The sequence below is a fragment of the Corvus cornix genome, chromosome 27 (assembly GCF_000738735.6).
Source record: "Corvus cornix cornix isolate S_Up_H32 chromosome 27, ASM73873v5, whole genome shotgun sequence".
NCBI lineage: Eukaryota > Metazoa > Chordata > Aves > Passeriformes > Corvidae > Corvus > Corvus cornix.
Genome location: NC_046355.1, coordinates 690,898 through 709,481, shown reverse-complemented (window position 1 = coordinate 709,481; position 18,584 = coordinate 690,898). Strand labels below are relative to the sequence as shown.

At 43.2% G+C, this 18,584-nt stretch overlaps 1 protein-coding gene across 1 annotated transcript; it reads left to right on the top strand.

Moving 5' to 3' along the window:
* Positions 1 to 2,732: 2,732 nt before the first annotated feature.
* On the top strand, positions 2,733 to 12,966 carry KRT23 (keratin 23). The gene is made up of 8 exons (XM_010412760.4): positions 2,733 to 3,221; positions 6,714 to 6,796; positions 8,130 to 8,286; positions 9,749 to 9,910; positions 10,003 to 10,128; positions 10,871 to 11,091; positions 11,767 to 11,792; positions 12,444 to 12,966. The coding sequence occupies exons 1-8, from the start codon at positions 2,808 to 2,810 to the stop codon at positions 12,545 to 12,547; spliced, it is 1,293 nt and encodes a 430-aa protein (XP_010411062.2). The 5' UTR covers positions 2,733 to 2,807; the 3' UTR covers positions 12,548 to 12,966.
* The last annotated feature ends 5,618 nt before the right edge of the window (positions 12,967 to 18,584 follow it).

Here is an 18,584-nt window from a genome sequence, read left to right as displayed (position 1 = left end):
TTTCTAGAATTATGTATTTTATTTTCCTTCCAACCTCCTTAGAGACACTATTTTTGTGTCTCCTATTTTCTGATATTTAAGAAAAAGAAATGTACATTGCGGGCATTGCTGACCAGTTTGGCCATGAGTGAGGCTGCAGAATCATTGGTGCTGCTGGTAAGAAATGCACATCCTGCTGGCATTCCCACTGGAAGGAGTTCAGAAGAGGTTCTGGCAAACTGCAGCAAGGCAACATCACAATCCACCAGAGAGGAAAACCGAAGGTACAAATGATATTTTTTTCCTGATCCAAAACTTAGGGATCCAGCAAGAGAGGGAATTCCTACAGCCACAGGCAGCTATCCATCCATTTGTATTCTGGATGGAGGAGTTGAATCAATCAGTGATTGTTGCAGGACATTGACCTGTACAATGTAGTTGTCAAAATATTCTGCCTGTATTTAAACTGCAGCCTAGAAATTCAGCTCAGTTTGCTTCCCATGTTCCAATTCAGTAAAACAAGCATGATTCCCAGATGAAACAAGCCGGGACTGCAGAGCAGCACCCATCTCCCAGGGAGCAGAGCAGTCCCCATCCAAGGGTGCCATCTGCTGACAACAGTTTATTTCCTTTCTCCGAGTGTCACTTCCATTCTCTACTCTGAATTAAAGAGGTGACTAAACCCAAATTCAGCATTGCAGCCTGACAAAGAGTCTTGTCAGATTTTGAAGTAAGTTGTTTGGTCTTTTTCATGGATCCTCAACATGTGTGGATCAAAACTGTGTGGCATCTTTTCCAGTTTGGAAAGGCTGAGCTCCAGGGAAAGCACTTCCCATGTCCCAGATGTACTTTGGATTACTTGCAAGAGAAAATACAGTTCTGGTTTTCATGATGTGGTAATTCCATGATATTCTCAGGACAGAGACTCTGTGGTCTCTCACATTGACAGCCTCACTGCCAGCCAGGGTGGGAATGTCATGGAGTAATTTCAGGTGAAACAAAGGATTAATTTTATTTCACATTCTATTCTGTACATACATGTGTAATTCCATTTCAGTGTGATAGTTCATTGACACCAGCTTGCTAAACTGAAAATTCAGTCTGAAATAGATCTCTGGTGAGATCTGCAGGATATCATCTCTTACAATCTGGTGGGGTTTTTTCAAGTTAGGCCCTCAGTTTTTGTCTGGTGCTTCAAGCTCACCTCTGTGTCCTGCAGCAGGGCTGACCGCAGAGTGCAGCTATGGATAGTGGCTGTAACCAGAATACGTGGGGAGAGCCAAACCTTGCACTCACTGGAAAACCCTCCCACATAGTTACAAATGACAGGATTTCTACAGAAGGAAGTGTCTGAGGTAGGAAGAGGAGCATGTGCTCATTGTAAAGGGAGCTGGGGAAAAGGAAAGGAGCAGGTCCTGAGCAGAGCCGAGCCTGAGCCACAAGGAGGAGCCCGAATCCTGCTCCGTCAGGAATGAGGCTGGGAGGTACCAGGGAAACTGGAGTGCAACAATTCCTTATTGCTGCAGCATTCCAAATGAAACAAACAGGGAAAAATACATCCCTTCATATTTCTCCCAGGACAGTGTAACTTTGCTCCATGCAGTCTCCCTGACCTCACCAGTCAAGATGAGCAGCAAGGCCAAGGCAGACCCTGGGGAAGGGTTTAGCCTTCACCTAGGTAAGGAAACCAGCTGCAGCATTTCTGGGAGAGCCTGTGCCCACTCAGCTTCCTGCCTCTTCCCAAATCTTCCTCCTCTATCTCATCCCTCAGTCATGGACTAGAACAAGACAAGGCAAACCCACTAAACCCAACCGTTGCCACAGGAACACTCCTGTGCCCCTTACCAGCATGAGGAATAGGACAATCTGCAACAGCCACACTCGACCTTTCCCTGTTTGATGGATAAAGTTTGACAGAAAGACTATTCCCGCATGATTGCCAGGTCAATTTTTAGAGCTGGTAGCTTTAAATAATCACTTGAATCTTTTGAGTGCTGTTACAAATTCAAAGTGTAAATATTTTCTATAGCTAAGATAAATATCTTAATAGTATTAATGCTGGGAATAGCAAGAAATCCCTGCATTGCTGCCTGTTGAAACAAGACCACTGAAACAGGACTGCACCTCAAATAATGAGAAAATCATGAGAAAAGTATCTAATTCTCATGTATTTCCCCTGGAAATGGGCAGCTGAAGGGAACAGCTGGGCATTACTGACTCTGGACTGAAGTTTTTTTAGTTTAGAAGCTGGATGACTTCATGAAAGCCTCATGTCTCCCACAGGCTGAAGCCGTTTGGTCGCTAAGCTGTTTGACAGCTGATAGGACACACTGCATTTGAGAATCCATAGGTCTGAGGATCCACAGGCTGCTGTAATTCTACAGCCTGAGAATTACGACAGAAAGTATCTGCAGAACCCCATCCCTGCCCCGGCTCCCCGTTTATTCCCTTCATGTGCAGGAAAACGTAACATACTAACTACAGGGTTAGAGAGAAGTCTGAGGCAGAGCTGATCCTGTTCCACACCTACGGATTTTGGCCACACCTCACTATTATCATATGAAAAGAAAAAGAAAAAAATACCCAAACAAGCGAAAGGAAAGCAACCTGGTATGTGGCAGATTCCAAACAACAACAGCGTGCAGGCTCATAAATGCTTCAGAATTGACCAAGAGGAAGCACGTTTCGTGATGACACAATCTTGTTGCTGTAGTCATTCATCGAAGGGAAACTCCCACAGGAAAAGGCATAAAGCTGCTCAGGGAAAGCAAAGAGGCTGCTCAGTGCTAGGCAGCCAAACCTGGGGTTCGATTCACACAGAGCTAAGCATGAGCACCAGCCAAGGCCCTTTCCAGTTTTTTTCTGTGTCCCTCAGGGGTAGTTCAGGGTGTGGTTTGGCCCAGCAAGGAACTTCTTACAGAGCATCAAGTGCAGATGGTGGTGCCAGCAGCACACATCCCTCCTTCTCCTCCACCAGACCCTTCTGGCTGGCTGCAGGAGGGGCACCCTGGGGAGGCTTCGGCGAGCACTATGGGGAAAGCATCTTCCTGGGTGGGAATGAGAAACAGACTATGCAGAACCTGAATGAGCGCTTGGCTGCCTACCTGGACAAGGTCCGTGCCTTAGAAGCAGCCAACGCTCAGCTGGAGAGCTGCATCCTAGAGTGGCACAGGACAAAGTCTCATGGAAAGAGGCATGACTTCAACCAGTACGAGCAAAACGTCACTGACATGCAAAGACAGGTAAGTCAGAGCTGGGACTGTGTCATTCTGTGCTCTTCTGAGAAATCTGGGTTCTCCTTTATGCTAATGGCTTTCCTTTAAAGAAGTTAAATAAAACCTTTGAAATGTTAGAAATCCTCAGGAAGGTCGTTCCAGGACCTGGGCATAAGCATTCTTTGTGCTCACAAGGAGGAGACTAGGCACGAGAAAGGCTGGAAGGGGGCAAGGGGGATTCTGGAGAGACTGGCAGAATAAAGGGATCCGTGTGCTGCCAAGTGTTCCTTTCTGTACTGAAACTGGGGTTTGAGTAACTGCGTCTGGCAGAACTTGGTCTTTTTGACTGCACAGGTATCGAGCAAATTACAAAGCAGGAGGAGTGCAGAGCCTGCCCCTCTCCTGCCGCTGTCTCCAGACAGACTGGGGCATTCCAGCTCTTTGATTCCTGTGGTAGCAGACAATGAAACTACAGGAGTTTGGGGACCAATGAGCTTATGTAATCAGATGGAAAAATACTTCATTGTAATTAAGAAAATAGCAGTGACAAATTCCTTGTGGATGTTTTCACTATAATTAAAAGGAGAATTTCTGGTTCCTGCCAGTAGTTAATATTAATGTTCAACAGTAACTCTTTCAATCTCCCAAACTCACGTGTCTTCAAATTTAAGCATAATATTAATCTGTATTCATAATGAACATCCTTAGCACTATTACCATCTGTGTGACTAATCAGTGCAATTAACTTTACATACCCATATGGGGCAAAACCCAAAGCTCTTCCAAAAGCAATGCTGTCGTTTGCCCTCCACTTTTTATAATACAATTACCTGGCATTCTCAAGATCCTGAGAAATTCTTTTCAAAAAGCCTTGGAAATGGTGTTAATTCACATCTTTGCTGACTGGGGCCAGGGACTTAATCAAACTCCATGCTCACAGTTAAAAGTGTTGCCTCCAGGCAGTAGATGAGGTGCTCCGACCACAGCCTGTGTACAGAGAGCCAGAACTGTCATCACCCATTTCTGTTTTAAGGATAAAGAAAGGTCACTGTCCCCAGACCTGGCACTTGGGCTCTTTCATTTTTAACAGAGAAATAAAAATTTGTCCATCAAGACCATATCGGTGTTCAGGTTGATTTAGAATTAATGAATCAGAAAGGATTAATGAACCAGAAAGGATTAGGAAGACAATAAGCATAAAACCATGATGCTGATTGGGGTAAAGCCCTCACTTTTGAATAGGTTGTACCCAAACTGCTTATTTTTAACACTCACCCCTTAAACAGCTGTCCCTGGCCACAGACACCTGGAGGCTGGTGGCTGTCCTGGATGTGGAAGGAAAGGCCAGGAAAGGATAATTTACAGGTGACAATCCAGTGATTGAACCCAGAATTTTTACTTTCTCTATAAAGTACTGCAATTAGCAGCATGTCTGCCAGTAAAATGAGTGAAAATATAGCATCTAATTATTAACCATAATTAAATTAATTAAATGTTAATTTAAAAGGTGAAACTAATTTAGCACCTAAAATAAAATTTAGACTAAATTTAGGGTCCTATATCAAATAATCCAGAATGTCTATGATATGCTGCCTGTCTGAACTTGGAGACATATAATCATTTGGGTCCTACATTTTTAACCACACTCTCCTGGATACTTGAATTCAGGATGAACATGCCAGATGGAGCAACAAATTTTGGGAAAAGCCTTGCTTCAACCTGATTCCATTCTAATTCAGATTCATAATGAAATAGCACCTGTTCTTCAGGTGACTGTCTCATTCAAACACCTTGTTCCACCAAATAAGCAAAGTTATCTACAGAGCATTCCAGGAGATGGGAGGAAGGACATGAGACATGAAAGGTGAAGCCATTGCAGGAAGTCTTCTTGGAAAATCCCTGTTTTGAGAAGGAATTGGAGCGTATTTCCTATACAATAATGTGTGAGTTCTTAATGAAGCTGTCTGACAGTTTGCAGACTGGTACTAGAGATGCAGTCATGTTCATGATGGATGCATTAAGGAATTCCATGTGACTATTAAGAGATAATTGCCACATGTGAGCTCTCCTGCTGGCTGCAGAGCAACTGGGGCCACACGGCAGTGGGCAAAGCACTGACCAGTGCTCAGATCACACAGAGTCACACAGCAATTCTGTACATGGCACAAAGCTGAAGAACTCGTGTTGTTTTCTCATTGCCTTGTATGTTCTACGAGGCTGGATTCCAGAATTGCCTCTTCTCTGACGCCAAATTCCAGGCAGTCACACATTCAGGGTATTGTTAGAGTTCTTGAGCTGGCCTTGATCTTGTCCCAGGGCAGTATCCGAGGTGTGCTGCTAATTGCTCAGGAATGCACAGTCTGTTAGCAGATTAGTTAAACATTCCACAGCACCTTCTTCTTTACTACAGAGGTGAACCTTTGACACTTCAGGAGAATTTTGTCATTTCCTTGTTTCTTTGTGATTCACTGATGTGTGGGAAGTTTACTCCAAGGTGTTGAGAGCTCTGTAAATGACTTCTGTGCGGCCACAGTGCCCCTTGGTTTGCTCTGTGGATGCTGAGGGAAGGTAGCTGGTGGGATGGCAACCACACTCCTCTTTCCTCTCTGTTAGAAAAGGACATGATGCCCTGCATTTATGATTTCCTGACAATTATGTATGAGTTCCTGTTGGAATTCTTTCAAAGATTTTGCACGGAATGCTGGACTCAGATCTATAGCTAAAAGCTGTTCCATGTTGTCGGACACATGAGACTTCCCAGTGCATGCTGAGTACACCAAAGGAATGAGGTTGTGCTTCATCCTGCACCTTTTAGGGCAATTTTAAAATCCCAAAGCAAAATCAGACACCTGAATCAATCACTCCATGCTGCTGGTTGATTCAGAGCAGCTATAGGTGCATAACTGAATGGACCACAACAACCAGATGCCAGTGAGTGCAACTCCAGGCTTAAGCCTGTGGTGGGTTTAGGGTCCTGCCAGTGAGTCGCTGCCACCATCACTGCTGTGCATCACAACACCAGCTCAGCGAGGTGTTCATGCACAGGCTACTTCTTAGCATAACATTAATTCCAGCATTTTCATTGTACTCAGACATGGCTTAATGGTTCTTACTGAAATTTGCCCTAAAGATGCCCAAGGCAGCTTTGTCAGCAATGCTGAACAGGATCAGAATCCAGTCTCAAAACCAGAGGAAGGCAGTGACTGTTACTCTGTAATAGACCATGAAGTTTGTGTAATGTAATTCATATCCTCTACTTGGCCAGGAAAAAGATGATGCCTCCTGGTTCATACCCTCAAAAAAAGTAAGAAAAAGAGTAAAGAAAGATTATGGACAAAAATTGCAAAACACTTAAGTTAATCAGGAAACTGAACTGCTTTTATTCCTGTGGTCCCCTTAGCATGGAAATTCTACTATTTAGATGCTTCCTATGAGCAGCAAAGAGGCTAAACCAGCACAGGTTATTTACTGTTACCCCATGGCAACACTGACTCTCCAGCTGGATTCTCTGTTTTCCAGATTGAGGATAGCAAGATCACCAATGCCAGTATCCTTTTACAAATCGATAACGCTAACATGGCAACTGAAGACTTCAGGCTCAAGTAAGCACTTCTTTGGTTTCCTCATTAAGTTTGAAAGAGGATTAAACTAAACATTGCTTTTTCTTGCTAATCCAATAGGGAAGTGATTTTACTGAGGTTTTCTGTTGATGCTGGATGAATAAAAACAATGTAGAACAGGGGAAAAAACCCAAAAGGATGTAAAACCCACAAATGATTGCTGAAGAACCTTGAGTCACGCTGTTTATGATACTTAGTGCAGGTCCTGACGAGCAGGTTTGACAGCAGACACTTGATACTTGTGACAAAAGGCACTTAAAACTGTCATCTGGGATTACAAATTATCCCCTCTAAGCACTGCACTTCCTAGTCCAGCCCAAATCTATTTCCTGGACTTAATCACCTCTTCTGTCCAGCTCCGCAGGGAACACCTGTCCTTCAGTAGCTTCTGCTTTGGAGTCCTGTATGCTGTGCACAGTAACTGGGCTGGTTGCCTCCCTGGTTCCCAGTACAGTCTGATTTTCAGTACATAGAAAGACAGTTCTCAGACCAACTAAAAAGACAAAATTCTTGGACAGAAAACATTCAGGCAGTTCTTTCTGAAGGAAAGGATTTGACACTTCTGTAAGTAAGACTTCTTAGGAATCCGGAAGATTATAAAAAAATATCTCAGCTTTTGGTAATATTGTGACAAACTCGGACACCCTGAGCACTGCCAGCCTTTCATTATCAGTCAGTAGTGTCACAAAAGGAGCCAGTGGAACTACGTTGAGGGATGGGACTCAGTCTGAGTTTACAGGTGAATGGCGAAGCATCAATAGAGCCCATAAAATATGGAGTAAATGGAGAGATGCTGAGGAGCAAAAGTGCTTCCCATGCCCAAGGGAAGACACGGCAGCATCTCCCTGCCTTTGGCTCACTACAGACACTGCAAGAGGTTAGAGAGGAATGTTAGTAACTGGCTTCCATCACATTTTTCTTGTTTTTCTGAAGGACTCAAAAGTCACCATTTTGGAAAAAACTACAGCAAGCACTGATTGCTGGTACTCTTTTCAGAGAATTGTATTCTCAAAGCTTTCCCAATCTGGCGAATGTTAAAATGCAAAAAGGGAAGTGAACAAAAGAAATTTTTTTTCCTACCATATAGGAGGAGTTATGAGGGAGAAAGGAAAGTGAAATACAAAAAAAAAGAAACTCATTGTTAAGACTATTCTAAAATATTTAAATAACATATGTTAGAAACAGAATTGGTTTCTTTGGTTGGTTGTTCTCTCTAGTTCCCTACACAGACTAAGCAAGTCTACTTCTCTTTATACAAGAGCCTGAATCAGGCAGTTCTCAACACGCACGTTGTGTCTTCTCTTTCCTCATAAAGATACGAAGCCGAGAAGTGTCGCAGGCAGGGAGTGCAGCTGGATGTGGAGAACCTGCGGAAGGAGCTCGACGGCATGACCATTATTACCACAGATCTGGAAATGGAAATTGAAGGCTTAAGAGAAGAGCACATCCTTAGGAGGAAAGACCATGAGGAGGTAGAAAAAGTTCCACTTGGTAAAATCCTATCACACAAATCTTTACTACCATGTAATTAACTGAGTAAGACCCACAATCTGTAAGTGGGATTGATGATTCAGGACCTAATCCTGTTTCTGAAGCAGCCAATGAGAGTCAGATGAGGCAAAAAGTCTGTATCTGCTTTACCAATTACACTGGGGTTTCAGAGAGAACAGATTGCTGGAGTCTCTCCCACCCATCTGTCATGCACAGCTATTAATAACTGACATATTGGACAGAAATGCTCTCAGAAAGGCTTAGATAAAAATACACAGAGTGCTGCTGGGTTTTACTCATCACAGAGTTTTTCCTCAGTTCTGCATCTATCATTTCCCACACTCACAGAAGCATGGAGGGGTTGAGGGTTGGAAGGGAGCTCTTTAGGTCCCCTTGTCCAGCCCCCCTAAACTCAAGCAGGGTCACCCAGAACAGGCTGAACTGAGAAAAACAGACCTCAAATTCCTGAAGAATCAAAATTAAAAAGAATGGTTGGTGAAGTCAGGCAAAATTACTCATTCTTGCAAAATCCTAAGCACAGTAATTAGATAATAATTCTCAAAAGCCACACTACTCTGAATTCTCCAGAGCTATACTCAGGGCTCTCTGTTATTCCCACATTTATAATTCCACTGCTTGAAACTTGCTGGTTTCGCTTGATCTGGTGTTTGCAGTTATTACCTAACACAGGACCAAACGTCCTGCTCAGTGTCTGTGGGTTATTAAAGTGGAGAATAAAACACAGGGGTTTTATTTCACAGTGTAGGTGTAGCTGCCTTTGGCCGACCCCCTTACAGCCCAGGATAGTTCTTGGAAGCAAGGGACCAACAGAGCCATCTCTGTGTCCAGCTGATCTGCATACCATGATGTCATACCCCAAAAGGCTCCTTCGCCTGGGTGCTTTGAAAATGGTACCAGGCACAGAAGGTTGTGCTACACCAAAAGGAATGTTACCCTACCTGCCCAACTGGTCCTGTAATTATGTTGTTTACACAGTAATTATATGCTTTAATCCAATTATTCCTTTAACAATTACATAGAACTTTTACATTACTCTCCTGTAAACTTAGTTATAGTTCCATAAATATTAACATAAAGGGTAAGAAAGATGAAATTACTGTTAGATTTTCATCAAAAGTTTTGGGTTTCTTATAGATAAATAAATAAAAAATGTCAGTTCTTCTTCATTAAGTCAATGTCTTCTAGAAACATTCCATGAAAAGATCTTCTTGCATGTTTTTTATTGAGTTCTGCCAGAGAAGCAAATATGTCACTGGTTTAAGTCACATCAGAGTATTGTCAATATATAAATTTTTCAAATACTGTTAACTTAATGTATTTATAACAATTCCCCCCCAAACCACTCTGGGATTCTGTGGCTCTATGAAAACTTTCCACTTCCATAAGTGAGTTTAATTATTCCCTCTGCTAACACATGAACAGGATATGGAAGCCAATCGCTCCTCACAAGACTTCAAAGTCAATGTAAAAGTAAACGCAGCCCCTCCTCAGGACTTAGGCAAGATTCTGGCAGAAATAAGAGAAGATTATGAGGCCATAATTGAAAAGAATCGTCTAAGCCTGGACAACTGGTACAAAGAACAGGTAACAGCTATTCCTTGCTCATTTCCAAGCCCCCTGTGGCTGTACCTGCCTGACCAGAGTCTGTGAGCTTTTCTCTTCCTTCTGCTCCACAGAGTGCAGCAATGTCCCTGGCAGCAACCCCTAATCCCGAGCAGATCCAGCACAACGAGAACGAGATCAAGGAGCTAAGGCGGACTTTGCAGTCCCTGGACATCGAGCTGCAGGCACAGATTAGTAAGGTATCTGCTGCAGACATCTTGGGCTGCTCACTCACTCCATATATTCTCAGAAGTCGTCATGGACCAATTCTCCATTTAAATCCACAGCCTTGCATAACTTTATTGCAGTTGTTAAAGTATGAGGGAAAGTGGAATTCAGATCATGCTCGACTTTGCCAAAATATGCAAAATAGCTTCAGCAACCATCACCAGGAAGTGAAAAATTTATGTCTCTCCTTACAACAAAATATGAGGAGAAGAAAAGGGATAGCTGGCTCCAAGTCTAGAAAGAAAATGTGTCCAGAAGACAGACAGTAACGCAAAGAATGCAAAGTCCATATTTACAAGCCCTGTTATCATGCATGAAATACATGAACTGTGAAAAATATTGGTAGGGAACTTTCACAAACATTACACAGCTCTTACACAGGTTAAAGCTCACATTCCAGTGACCTGGAGACTTTGGAGCAATTCTGGACAGTTCATGCAGAACTGACAGGACAGACAGCAGTTTCAGGAGCAGAGCTTTGAGCAGAACGGATATAGCAGGGATAAATGACTCAGTTTTGCCTCTCATGCACACATGGCACAGCTTTGTGGTTCTGCTGCCTTCACAGGAATAGTTATGCAAATGCAAAAGTGTTTAAATTACCACAGCCTTAATTTTGCAATCTTCTAGCTAGAGACCAAATTTGCTGGTATTTCTGCGTTATATCTACCACATAAATAATAATCATGGTCTTGGTATTATCTGCCCCGTCAGAAACACATGCTGGAAGACACCTTGGCTGACACTCGGAATTACTACGCTGCTGTGCTTCAAAACATGCAGCAGATCATCTCCAGGTGTGAGGAAGAGCTGAGCCAGGTTCGTCATGACATGAAGCAGCAAAATAACCAATACAAGGTTCTTCTTGGGATCAAAACCCGCCTGGAAAAGGAAATTTCCACGTACCGCCTGCTGCTGGAAGGGAATGCTGACGGGTAAGGCAGAGCTGCCCCGACTGGAACAGATGAGAGTCCTCATATTTGGATTATTTATTTGTTTATTTGTTTATGCTTAATCAAAGCTTGTGAGTCCCATACTACATCAAGGGTTGGTATTTTAATGTGACAGATCATAATAAAAAGCCAAAGCCACTCAGAGTACAGAGACACTGGTATCCATGTAATTTGGATTACCTAAATTAATATAACTTTTTATTAAAAAAAAAAAATTCTCCACTCCCACAGCATGGTCATCTCAGCACAGGAGAATGCTGGCCTCATCTTTATTCTCTCATCTGATTTGTATGAAGTCAGAAAAGGAACATCAGCAGCCTTTAGAACTGAAACTCTCAGGCAGGCAAGACAGAGTGACCCCAGGTGTGAGGGTATTTGTCAGAAACCAAATTGGGAGCAACCTAAGCAATTCCAAATACAGAAGAAACAATGCACCTGTCCCTGGGAGCAGTAGTGAATGTGCCCAGGGATGGTTTCCAGTGAGAGTATCTACCAAAGGGAAAGCTCACATGGTATAAAAGCATCATTCTTTTTCCTTGTTTTTTTTTAAACTTTATCTCAATGGGATGAGGTCTCCTTAGAATCAGTGAGAAGGGGATGAATAACTTCTTGAAATTAGTGTAACATTATTTTCTCTCTATTTCATTATCTTCACAGGACAGCAAGAAAATCTGAAACTAAAGGTAAAAGTTCCTTACTTTGTTCTCTGTAGTGACTCTTAATTACTGTCATTTCCAATCAGATTTTACTCACGGCAATTTTAACCTCACCTGAGTGAACTGTGGAGGGTGTGCATGGCAGGCTCATGCAAGCCTTTGAGAAGCATTTCAGTGGTTCCTGACTGCTGTGAAGGGCTCACTGCAGAGCCCACTGGGCTGTGCCTGCCCATGGGCTGCCTCAGCCCCAGCCCTGTCAGTAACACACATGGCCACAGCTCAGGCTCCAGACTAAAGCTTTCCTGGGATATGAGGAGGCAAGGAGACTCTGCTGGGTGACTAAAACAGTTTTAGGGATTGAGAGCAAACCAAAAATCTGCATGTCTGGAAACTCATATTCTGGCATGAGCATGACCTGCAGACATCCAGGATAATCTGCTGGATTTGCATTGGCTGGGCTGTTGCTGTGTTATTCATTTGCCCTGACCTGGACCAGACCCAGGGTGACTTTCTGGCAGCACATTTCACACAGAGCAATAACAGATATTGACTTAAAGGAAAACATGTAGAGATAACTGAGCTGAGGAGGCAGCAGGCAAATGACTGTAAATGAAACTTTCCCTGCATCACCTTGTCTCAGCATTTCCCCTTGACTAACTAAACTTCCCTTTCTTTCAGAACACTCTGGGCTGAGCAACCGAAAGCTCAAAGCGATTGTCCACGACAGCGTGAATGGGGAGGTGGTGTCCTCCACCATCAACGAGATCCCCCCGCAAGCCTGAAGGAAACCTCTGCCAGCCACTGGCTTTCCCGGCAGCAGCTCCCATGGCCCCTCTGGGAACAGGGTGCTGTGGGCTGGCTCCCTGTGTGTCAAACAGGGATCCTGCAGTGAACATGCTTCTAAAATGATCTGCAGCCTAACACTGCAAAGTGCCACACAGAGCTGGGTATAGCTGACATTGGTAGTTTAAAGAGCTTTTAGTCACCAAAATGCTGAAGGAAAGCTGTCCAATTAAAGTGACTTGCTCAGCTAGTGACAGATGTATTGTGAACATCTCCCCAGGGCAGGAATATCCATCTGGGATTCAGTTACCGCTCTGCAAATTAGCTATAATTTAAGGGGAATAATCTCTCAACTTTTTTCCTGGTCTTATGCCTGTCACCATATACCTCACTGCAGCCAATAAATTTTTATCCATTATTTGTTCTGGTCCTTGGAATATCTGATTTTGCTTTCCCTTACATATGCCCAGTCCACTGTGGCAGTGTCACTGACATGGGTCAGGACAGCCAAAGCCTTGTTGTTTCAGGAAGGACAATACTGGAAGGCCACAGAAGAGGAAAGAGGCACACAAGTTACAGGTGACATTACATGAGCAAAACTATTCAATATATACAACTTATCAATGTCATCATTTAAAACAGCATTATGAGTAGGAGTGTTGTGAAGTCACTTTACTAAAAAAAGTCCCCCAGAAACGTTTCTTTATTCTTCAGTTTGAGGGAAATTTTCTTGCACTGTCTTTACACACTTTCCCTCAGAGCCTGTAAGCACTTTTCCAGACACTCGTTCTTTCTTGATGACCCAGGTAATTCAAAAAACCATCTCAGTTATTTGGTCTCAAATTAATGTTCAGTGTCTCGGTCGAAGGGCTCTGCAGCCAGGCCAGACTGGTGTTACAGTGCTTGCTAATGTCAGGGCAAGCTGTTGGCTTTAGCCAAACCCAGGCTTCCTCCCATTCTCAGCTCAGCCCAATGCCAGAGTCAGCAGCAGACCCTGACAGCAATAGAGCTACGCAAAGATAAAATCTTGGCAAGGAAAAAAGAAATATCATTAGGATATTCAGATGAGGAAGAGTGTAAGGCAGAAGGAAGATAGACCAAATAGAACATAATGAGTGTGTCAGGGATTTGCATTCCAAAGTCACCGTCTGCGTGTCCAGGGCAGTCTTGCATTCATGAGAGACATTGTCATCATGGCCCGTCATCCCCACTCACCATGGACTCTCACAAAAGGGCTCCTGTTACCTGCCTTACTTTGAAACAGGGCTCACAAAGGAAGGGGGAAATCTCAAAGGAAATGCAGATTAAACTGAACAAAGTCCACTTCTGTGATACAGTGTTCTGCTACTGGCATGTTCCGACCAGTTCCTGATCCCCCTTTGCCCCCCGCACCTCAACTCTCCACCCTTCTTGCACAAAGAGATCCCAAAAGCACTGGATGGATTACCTAATGGTTTCTTTAAACTGGGTAAAACTTGTAATACAGGATTAGTAACTCCTGGCTAATTAAGAGTGTCCTTCCTTATGGCTTACCAGATCTAACAAGCCAGACCTGGTGTTTGCAGCATCTGGACAAAATGTGCCCAGGTTTTCTTGAACAATTTTCTGTGTTATTTAAAGATATGCTCATTTATCAGATTTACATAGCAGAGCCACAATGTTGTGACACAAATAATTATAAAAACTTCTAAGTAGCCCCTTATTTCTACATCAAAGAAAAGAATGTGCTTTGTGCTGGATTATTGTACTGAACTACAAGAAAGAAGAAGGAAAAGCGAATATTTGAAGTGCTTTATGGAACACACCTGTCCTTATTTCATATTCCTGAGCAATGCTCTGGCTTTACTCTTCCCTGGTGTCCCCTCATGCAGAGGTGAGATGCACTCCCCGTGCCCTGTGTCACACTTGGCTGTGGTCTGAGCAGTGCTGGGTAAGAGGCAGCGGAATTCCTGTTCTCCTCTGCTAAGAAGCAGCAGAATTCCCACTCCCCTCCACCACTCTGATGATTTTAACCTTCTCTTACACCTGTACTGTTGCTCTCTGTACAGGCCAGACCAGTACAGCTCACAGCACCATCCTCACAGCTCACCCTGTGATTGACACCATCATGCACCAATGGCTCCAAGACAGACATTCAAGTGTCTTTTACTAGGTGGAGTAAACCAATTAGTCCTTAAACATACAAATATGCGTTACACCACATTCTGTTTGTTTCTGGAAAAAATTGCTTATGTCTGGAGAATCTTTCACAGCTCCAGAATGCTCTGTACAACTGCAGATTTCCTTTGTGTTGAACAGCTCGTGACACCATGTCACCAGCCATGTGTGTCCTGTATCTGGTGGTTACTCATTACCTCTGAATTTGTGCTCAGTAGATAAGCTATGCATTCCTGAATGTATTTAGGGTGGGTCTACACCCTAAATAATAAATAATGATGCTAATATTTACCACTTGCATGCACTATTAACATCACATTCTCACACCACGCTGAGAGATTAAGTCAGGGAGATAATGAATGGGGGCTGTATTATCATTCCTATTTTATTGCCTGAGAAATTGGAAAAAGAGATGACACAACTCGCTCAAGGCTGCAGAGAAAGTCACTGAGAGCCACTAAATTAGAATCCATCACTTCACAGCTTCTACTTAGCAGGCTATTAGATAATACAACTTCCTGAAGAGCCATTCCCCACTCACAGCAATCCTGCCAGTGTCTGATTGCTCGGAAGAGATAATGCTATTGATTCATTCTAAGTGTTTATGGCTGGTCAGGACCCTGCACATACTCTGATTATGTTCTTCAGTGTACCTGTGCCAACAGCCCGACTGAAATGAGTGCTGTACAGAACACTGCTGGCAGCTTTGGCGGCTTTGTAGTATTTGGGAGACTTTTAAGAGCACAGGTGGTGCTGCTTCTGATCTCAGAGCAGTGGCTTGAAGGGAAGGAAATCTTCAGGATTGTGATGATGTATGGCTTGAAAAATTACTTTATTAATTCATTGTATTGAAACTGATTGAACTCTGCCAGCTGGTATTTGTTCTCCTTCAGTATTCCATACACACACAAGTGCCATTTCGACACCAAGAAAGTGATGGACCCAGGCACAAAGAAAGTGCAATTTGAAAAATATGAAGCATTATTAAAAACAACACCCTCCAAGTGAATAAATTCTATTTCCCATAAATGGAAAAGGATAGCAAAGAAACATCAGCAGGAAAGAACAGCACTTCTCAGTATAAGTGAATGATGCAACAATACCTCTTCAAACCAACAAGATACAGGAACTGGCCTATAAAAGGAGGCTGAAACCATCAGCGTTCACAACTGGCTCCTTGCAGTTTCACCTGCCATTTAAGGCAGTCCTGCACAGAATAATCCTCAGCATGATTTCCAAGAGCCTTGACTGCACTCCAGCCTGGGCATGAGTCACAGCTCATTTCACTTGTAGAAATGTTAAAACTTATTAAGGTGTATTACAATAGGCAGCTTTGGTAAGTGAAGTGTTGATCCCCTGGAAGAAGTGTGCGATGAGGTAATGCAGTCATGGTTTGTGCTATTAATCACACATTCTTCTGGGGAGCTGGCCCCACACTGCTGGGGTTCAGCCTTATTTATCAACAGCCACATCTGTAGAATGAAAATTTTTGCTTTCTGCTTTCCTGGTTAATGCAGATGCAAAATTAACAAAGTCACTTCAGAAAGAGAAGAAAAGAAATCTTGCCTTTATAGCACTGCTAAACCCACTGGTTCTACGGATTATTGAAGCAGAGAGAATAGGTAGAAGAGCCGGTAAAACATTTCACAATGTCCACACCCTGACCTATAAAGGTTTCTAAAGTTTTGCTAGGAGATGCCTGTTCCTGTGTATGAATCATTTAGAAAAAGGAAGAATCTATAAACAGGGAAGCAAGGAAAGAATAATGCCGGAGAGGCTGCACCCCCTGTCCCCCTAAGTCCTGCGTTATACAGCAAAAGCATGTTAATTATTGACTCTACCTGGACGTTTGGCTTGGTGAAATCACAACTAAAGTTTTACCATGTGTTGTTTCCTCATCATTCCTCCCTCTGTAAAATTTTTGATTCTTTTCAAACTGTACTTTTATGATATCTTTAATTGTGTGACTATACTGAAATGACCTACTTGAGCCCCAGGCCTAGGGCTGGCACAAACCAATTATCTGCAAAAATATTCAGTGAAGCAGAAGCATCAATGTCCAACAGTTTGGAGTGTCCCTATGGCAGGAGCCCCCACTCCGAGACATGACCTAATGGTGAGGCAGGTGCAGGGCTGCTTCTTCTGGACATGTTCATTTGCTTCTTGAATGTCTGAATATGCATCAGAAGCTTAAAGGCATAAAATCATAATACCAGCAGTGGTGAAGACACTTTCAATACCTATATAGACTTCGGGGGTAAATTTTTTGGCTTTCCAATGTCCTAAGGACAAGTCCAAAGGAGTCGATGTGACGGGCTGTAATTAGGCTCTATAGAAAGCAACAAAAATAAGGAATATAATTTGGAAAAATATGTTTCAATTAAGAGGCATAATTAGCTGGAGCAGGCAGGGAAAAGGAGAAACAAACAGGCTGAAGTAGCTATAAACTACAGTTCTTCCTTAGAACAGAAGTTAAAGGTGTGCTGCCTTTAGAGAAATACTGGCTTTGGTGCAGCTCTGCATCCCCAAACCAACGTATGAGAAAATAAAACATCAAATGCATCAAACAAAAAACTGGGAGTGACTCTTGCCAGAACAATTTCAAAGCAGGAAATCTATAACGTTGCTTCAAGCAGACAGAAATTGTGATCGTGAAGTTACCAGTGCAGGAAAGAAAACACATTTTTATGTCTTATTAGTAAGACAAATGACTAATTTCTGAAAGCCGCTCCAGCGCCCAGGCTCTGCTTTCAGGTTAGTCTCACGAGAAACAATCTCAAGACAGTCTAAGAATGGATCCACTGGAAATAACATTGCTTCTGTGCAGAACAAAAACAATAAAAACACAACTAAAGCAACCTTTTCTTTAATGTCTACAGCCTATCGCTGCCTAAAAATTGAGATACTCAAGCATCAGTCATAAAAAAGGATGTAATTCAAAGGGATAATGAACACTCTCTGTCCTCAAAGACTCAGATGTCAGAATTTAGAAAGATAGCCCATTCTTCTTGCCATTGCTTCCAAACCCACTCCATACACAGCACTGAACTCCTTAATTACGGCTGGTGGCTCTGAAAAGAAATATTCCTCTAAACGTTTGGCGAGAAGAGCGATGCAACGAAATGTCCTGTGGATATAGGCCCAGGAAAGTGGATAATATGAGAAATCTCGTTATGTAATCCGTGAGGCTTTTTCCCCTTGCTCAAGTTCCGCACGTATTCTCCCGCGGTGCACAGCACAGGGAGGGCTGGAGGCAGCTCCGTTCCGAAGGCCGGTGGTGGCCTCTAGTGACAAGCAGGTAGATCCGCACGGAGCCTGTCCCTGCTCCTGCCGCTCCTCTGGGGCTCCTGAGGCTGGGGAACAACTTCTAACTGGAAATTTCTGCTGCAGTATTTGTGCAATGTACGTTACTAACAGTGCCAGACTTTCTCCAGGGGAGTATGGAGACGGATTTTCGGCCTGTTTCCTTTATTTTGCTTTTTTAGTACCTGCTTTCCTGACACAGATCTGGACGCTGGGATGGTATTTTGGCTTCCAAGCAGCTGATAGCTTGCTCCTGGTTGTACAAACCCCTGGAGTGGGGATGCCGTGGGATCGCTGGAATGCACTAAAGGATGATATTCCAGAGTGGTCCCCAAACAAGAAGCTGCAGCTGTGCCTCTACCCAAGCACCTCCTGGCATTTTGAATGCAATCATACCCTGGGGGGAAATTGAGTTTTTCTTCTGATTTGGGGGCTCCAAGTGTGGCACAAGTGAGATTCCCGAAACCACAAGGATTTTTTTAAAATTAATTTAAAAATCTACACAGATGTGAACATATGCAATACAGTGTGTTTGTACATATCTTTTATGTACACTTTTATGGTGTACGATCAGTG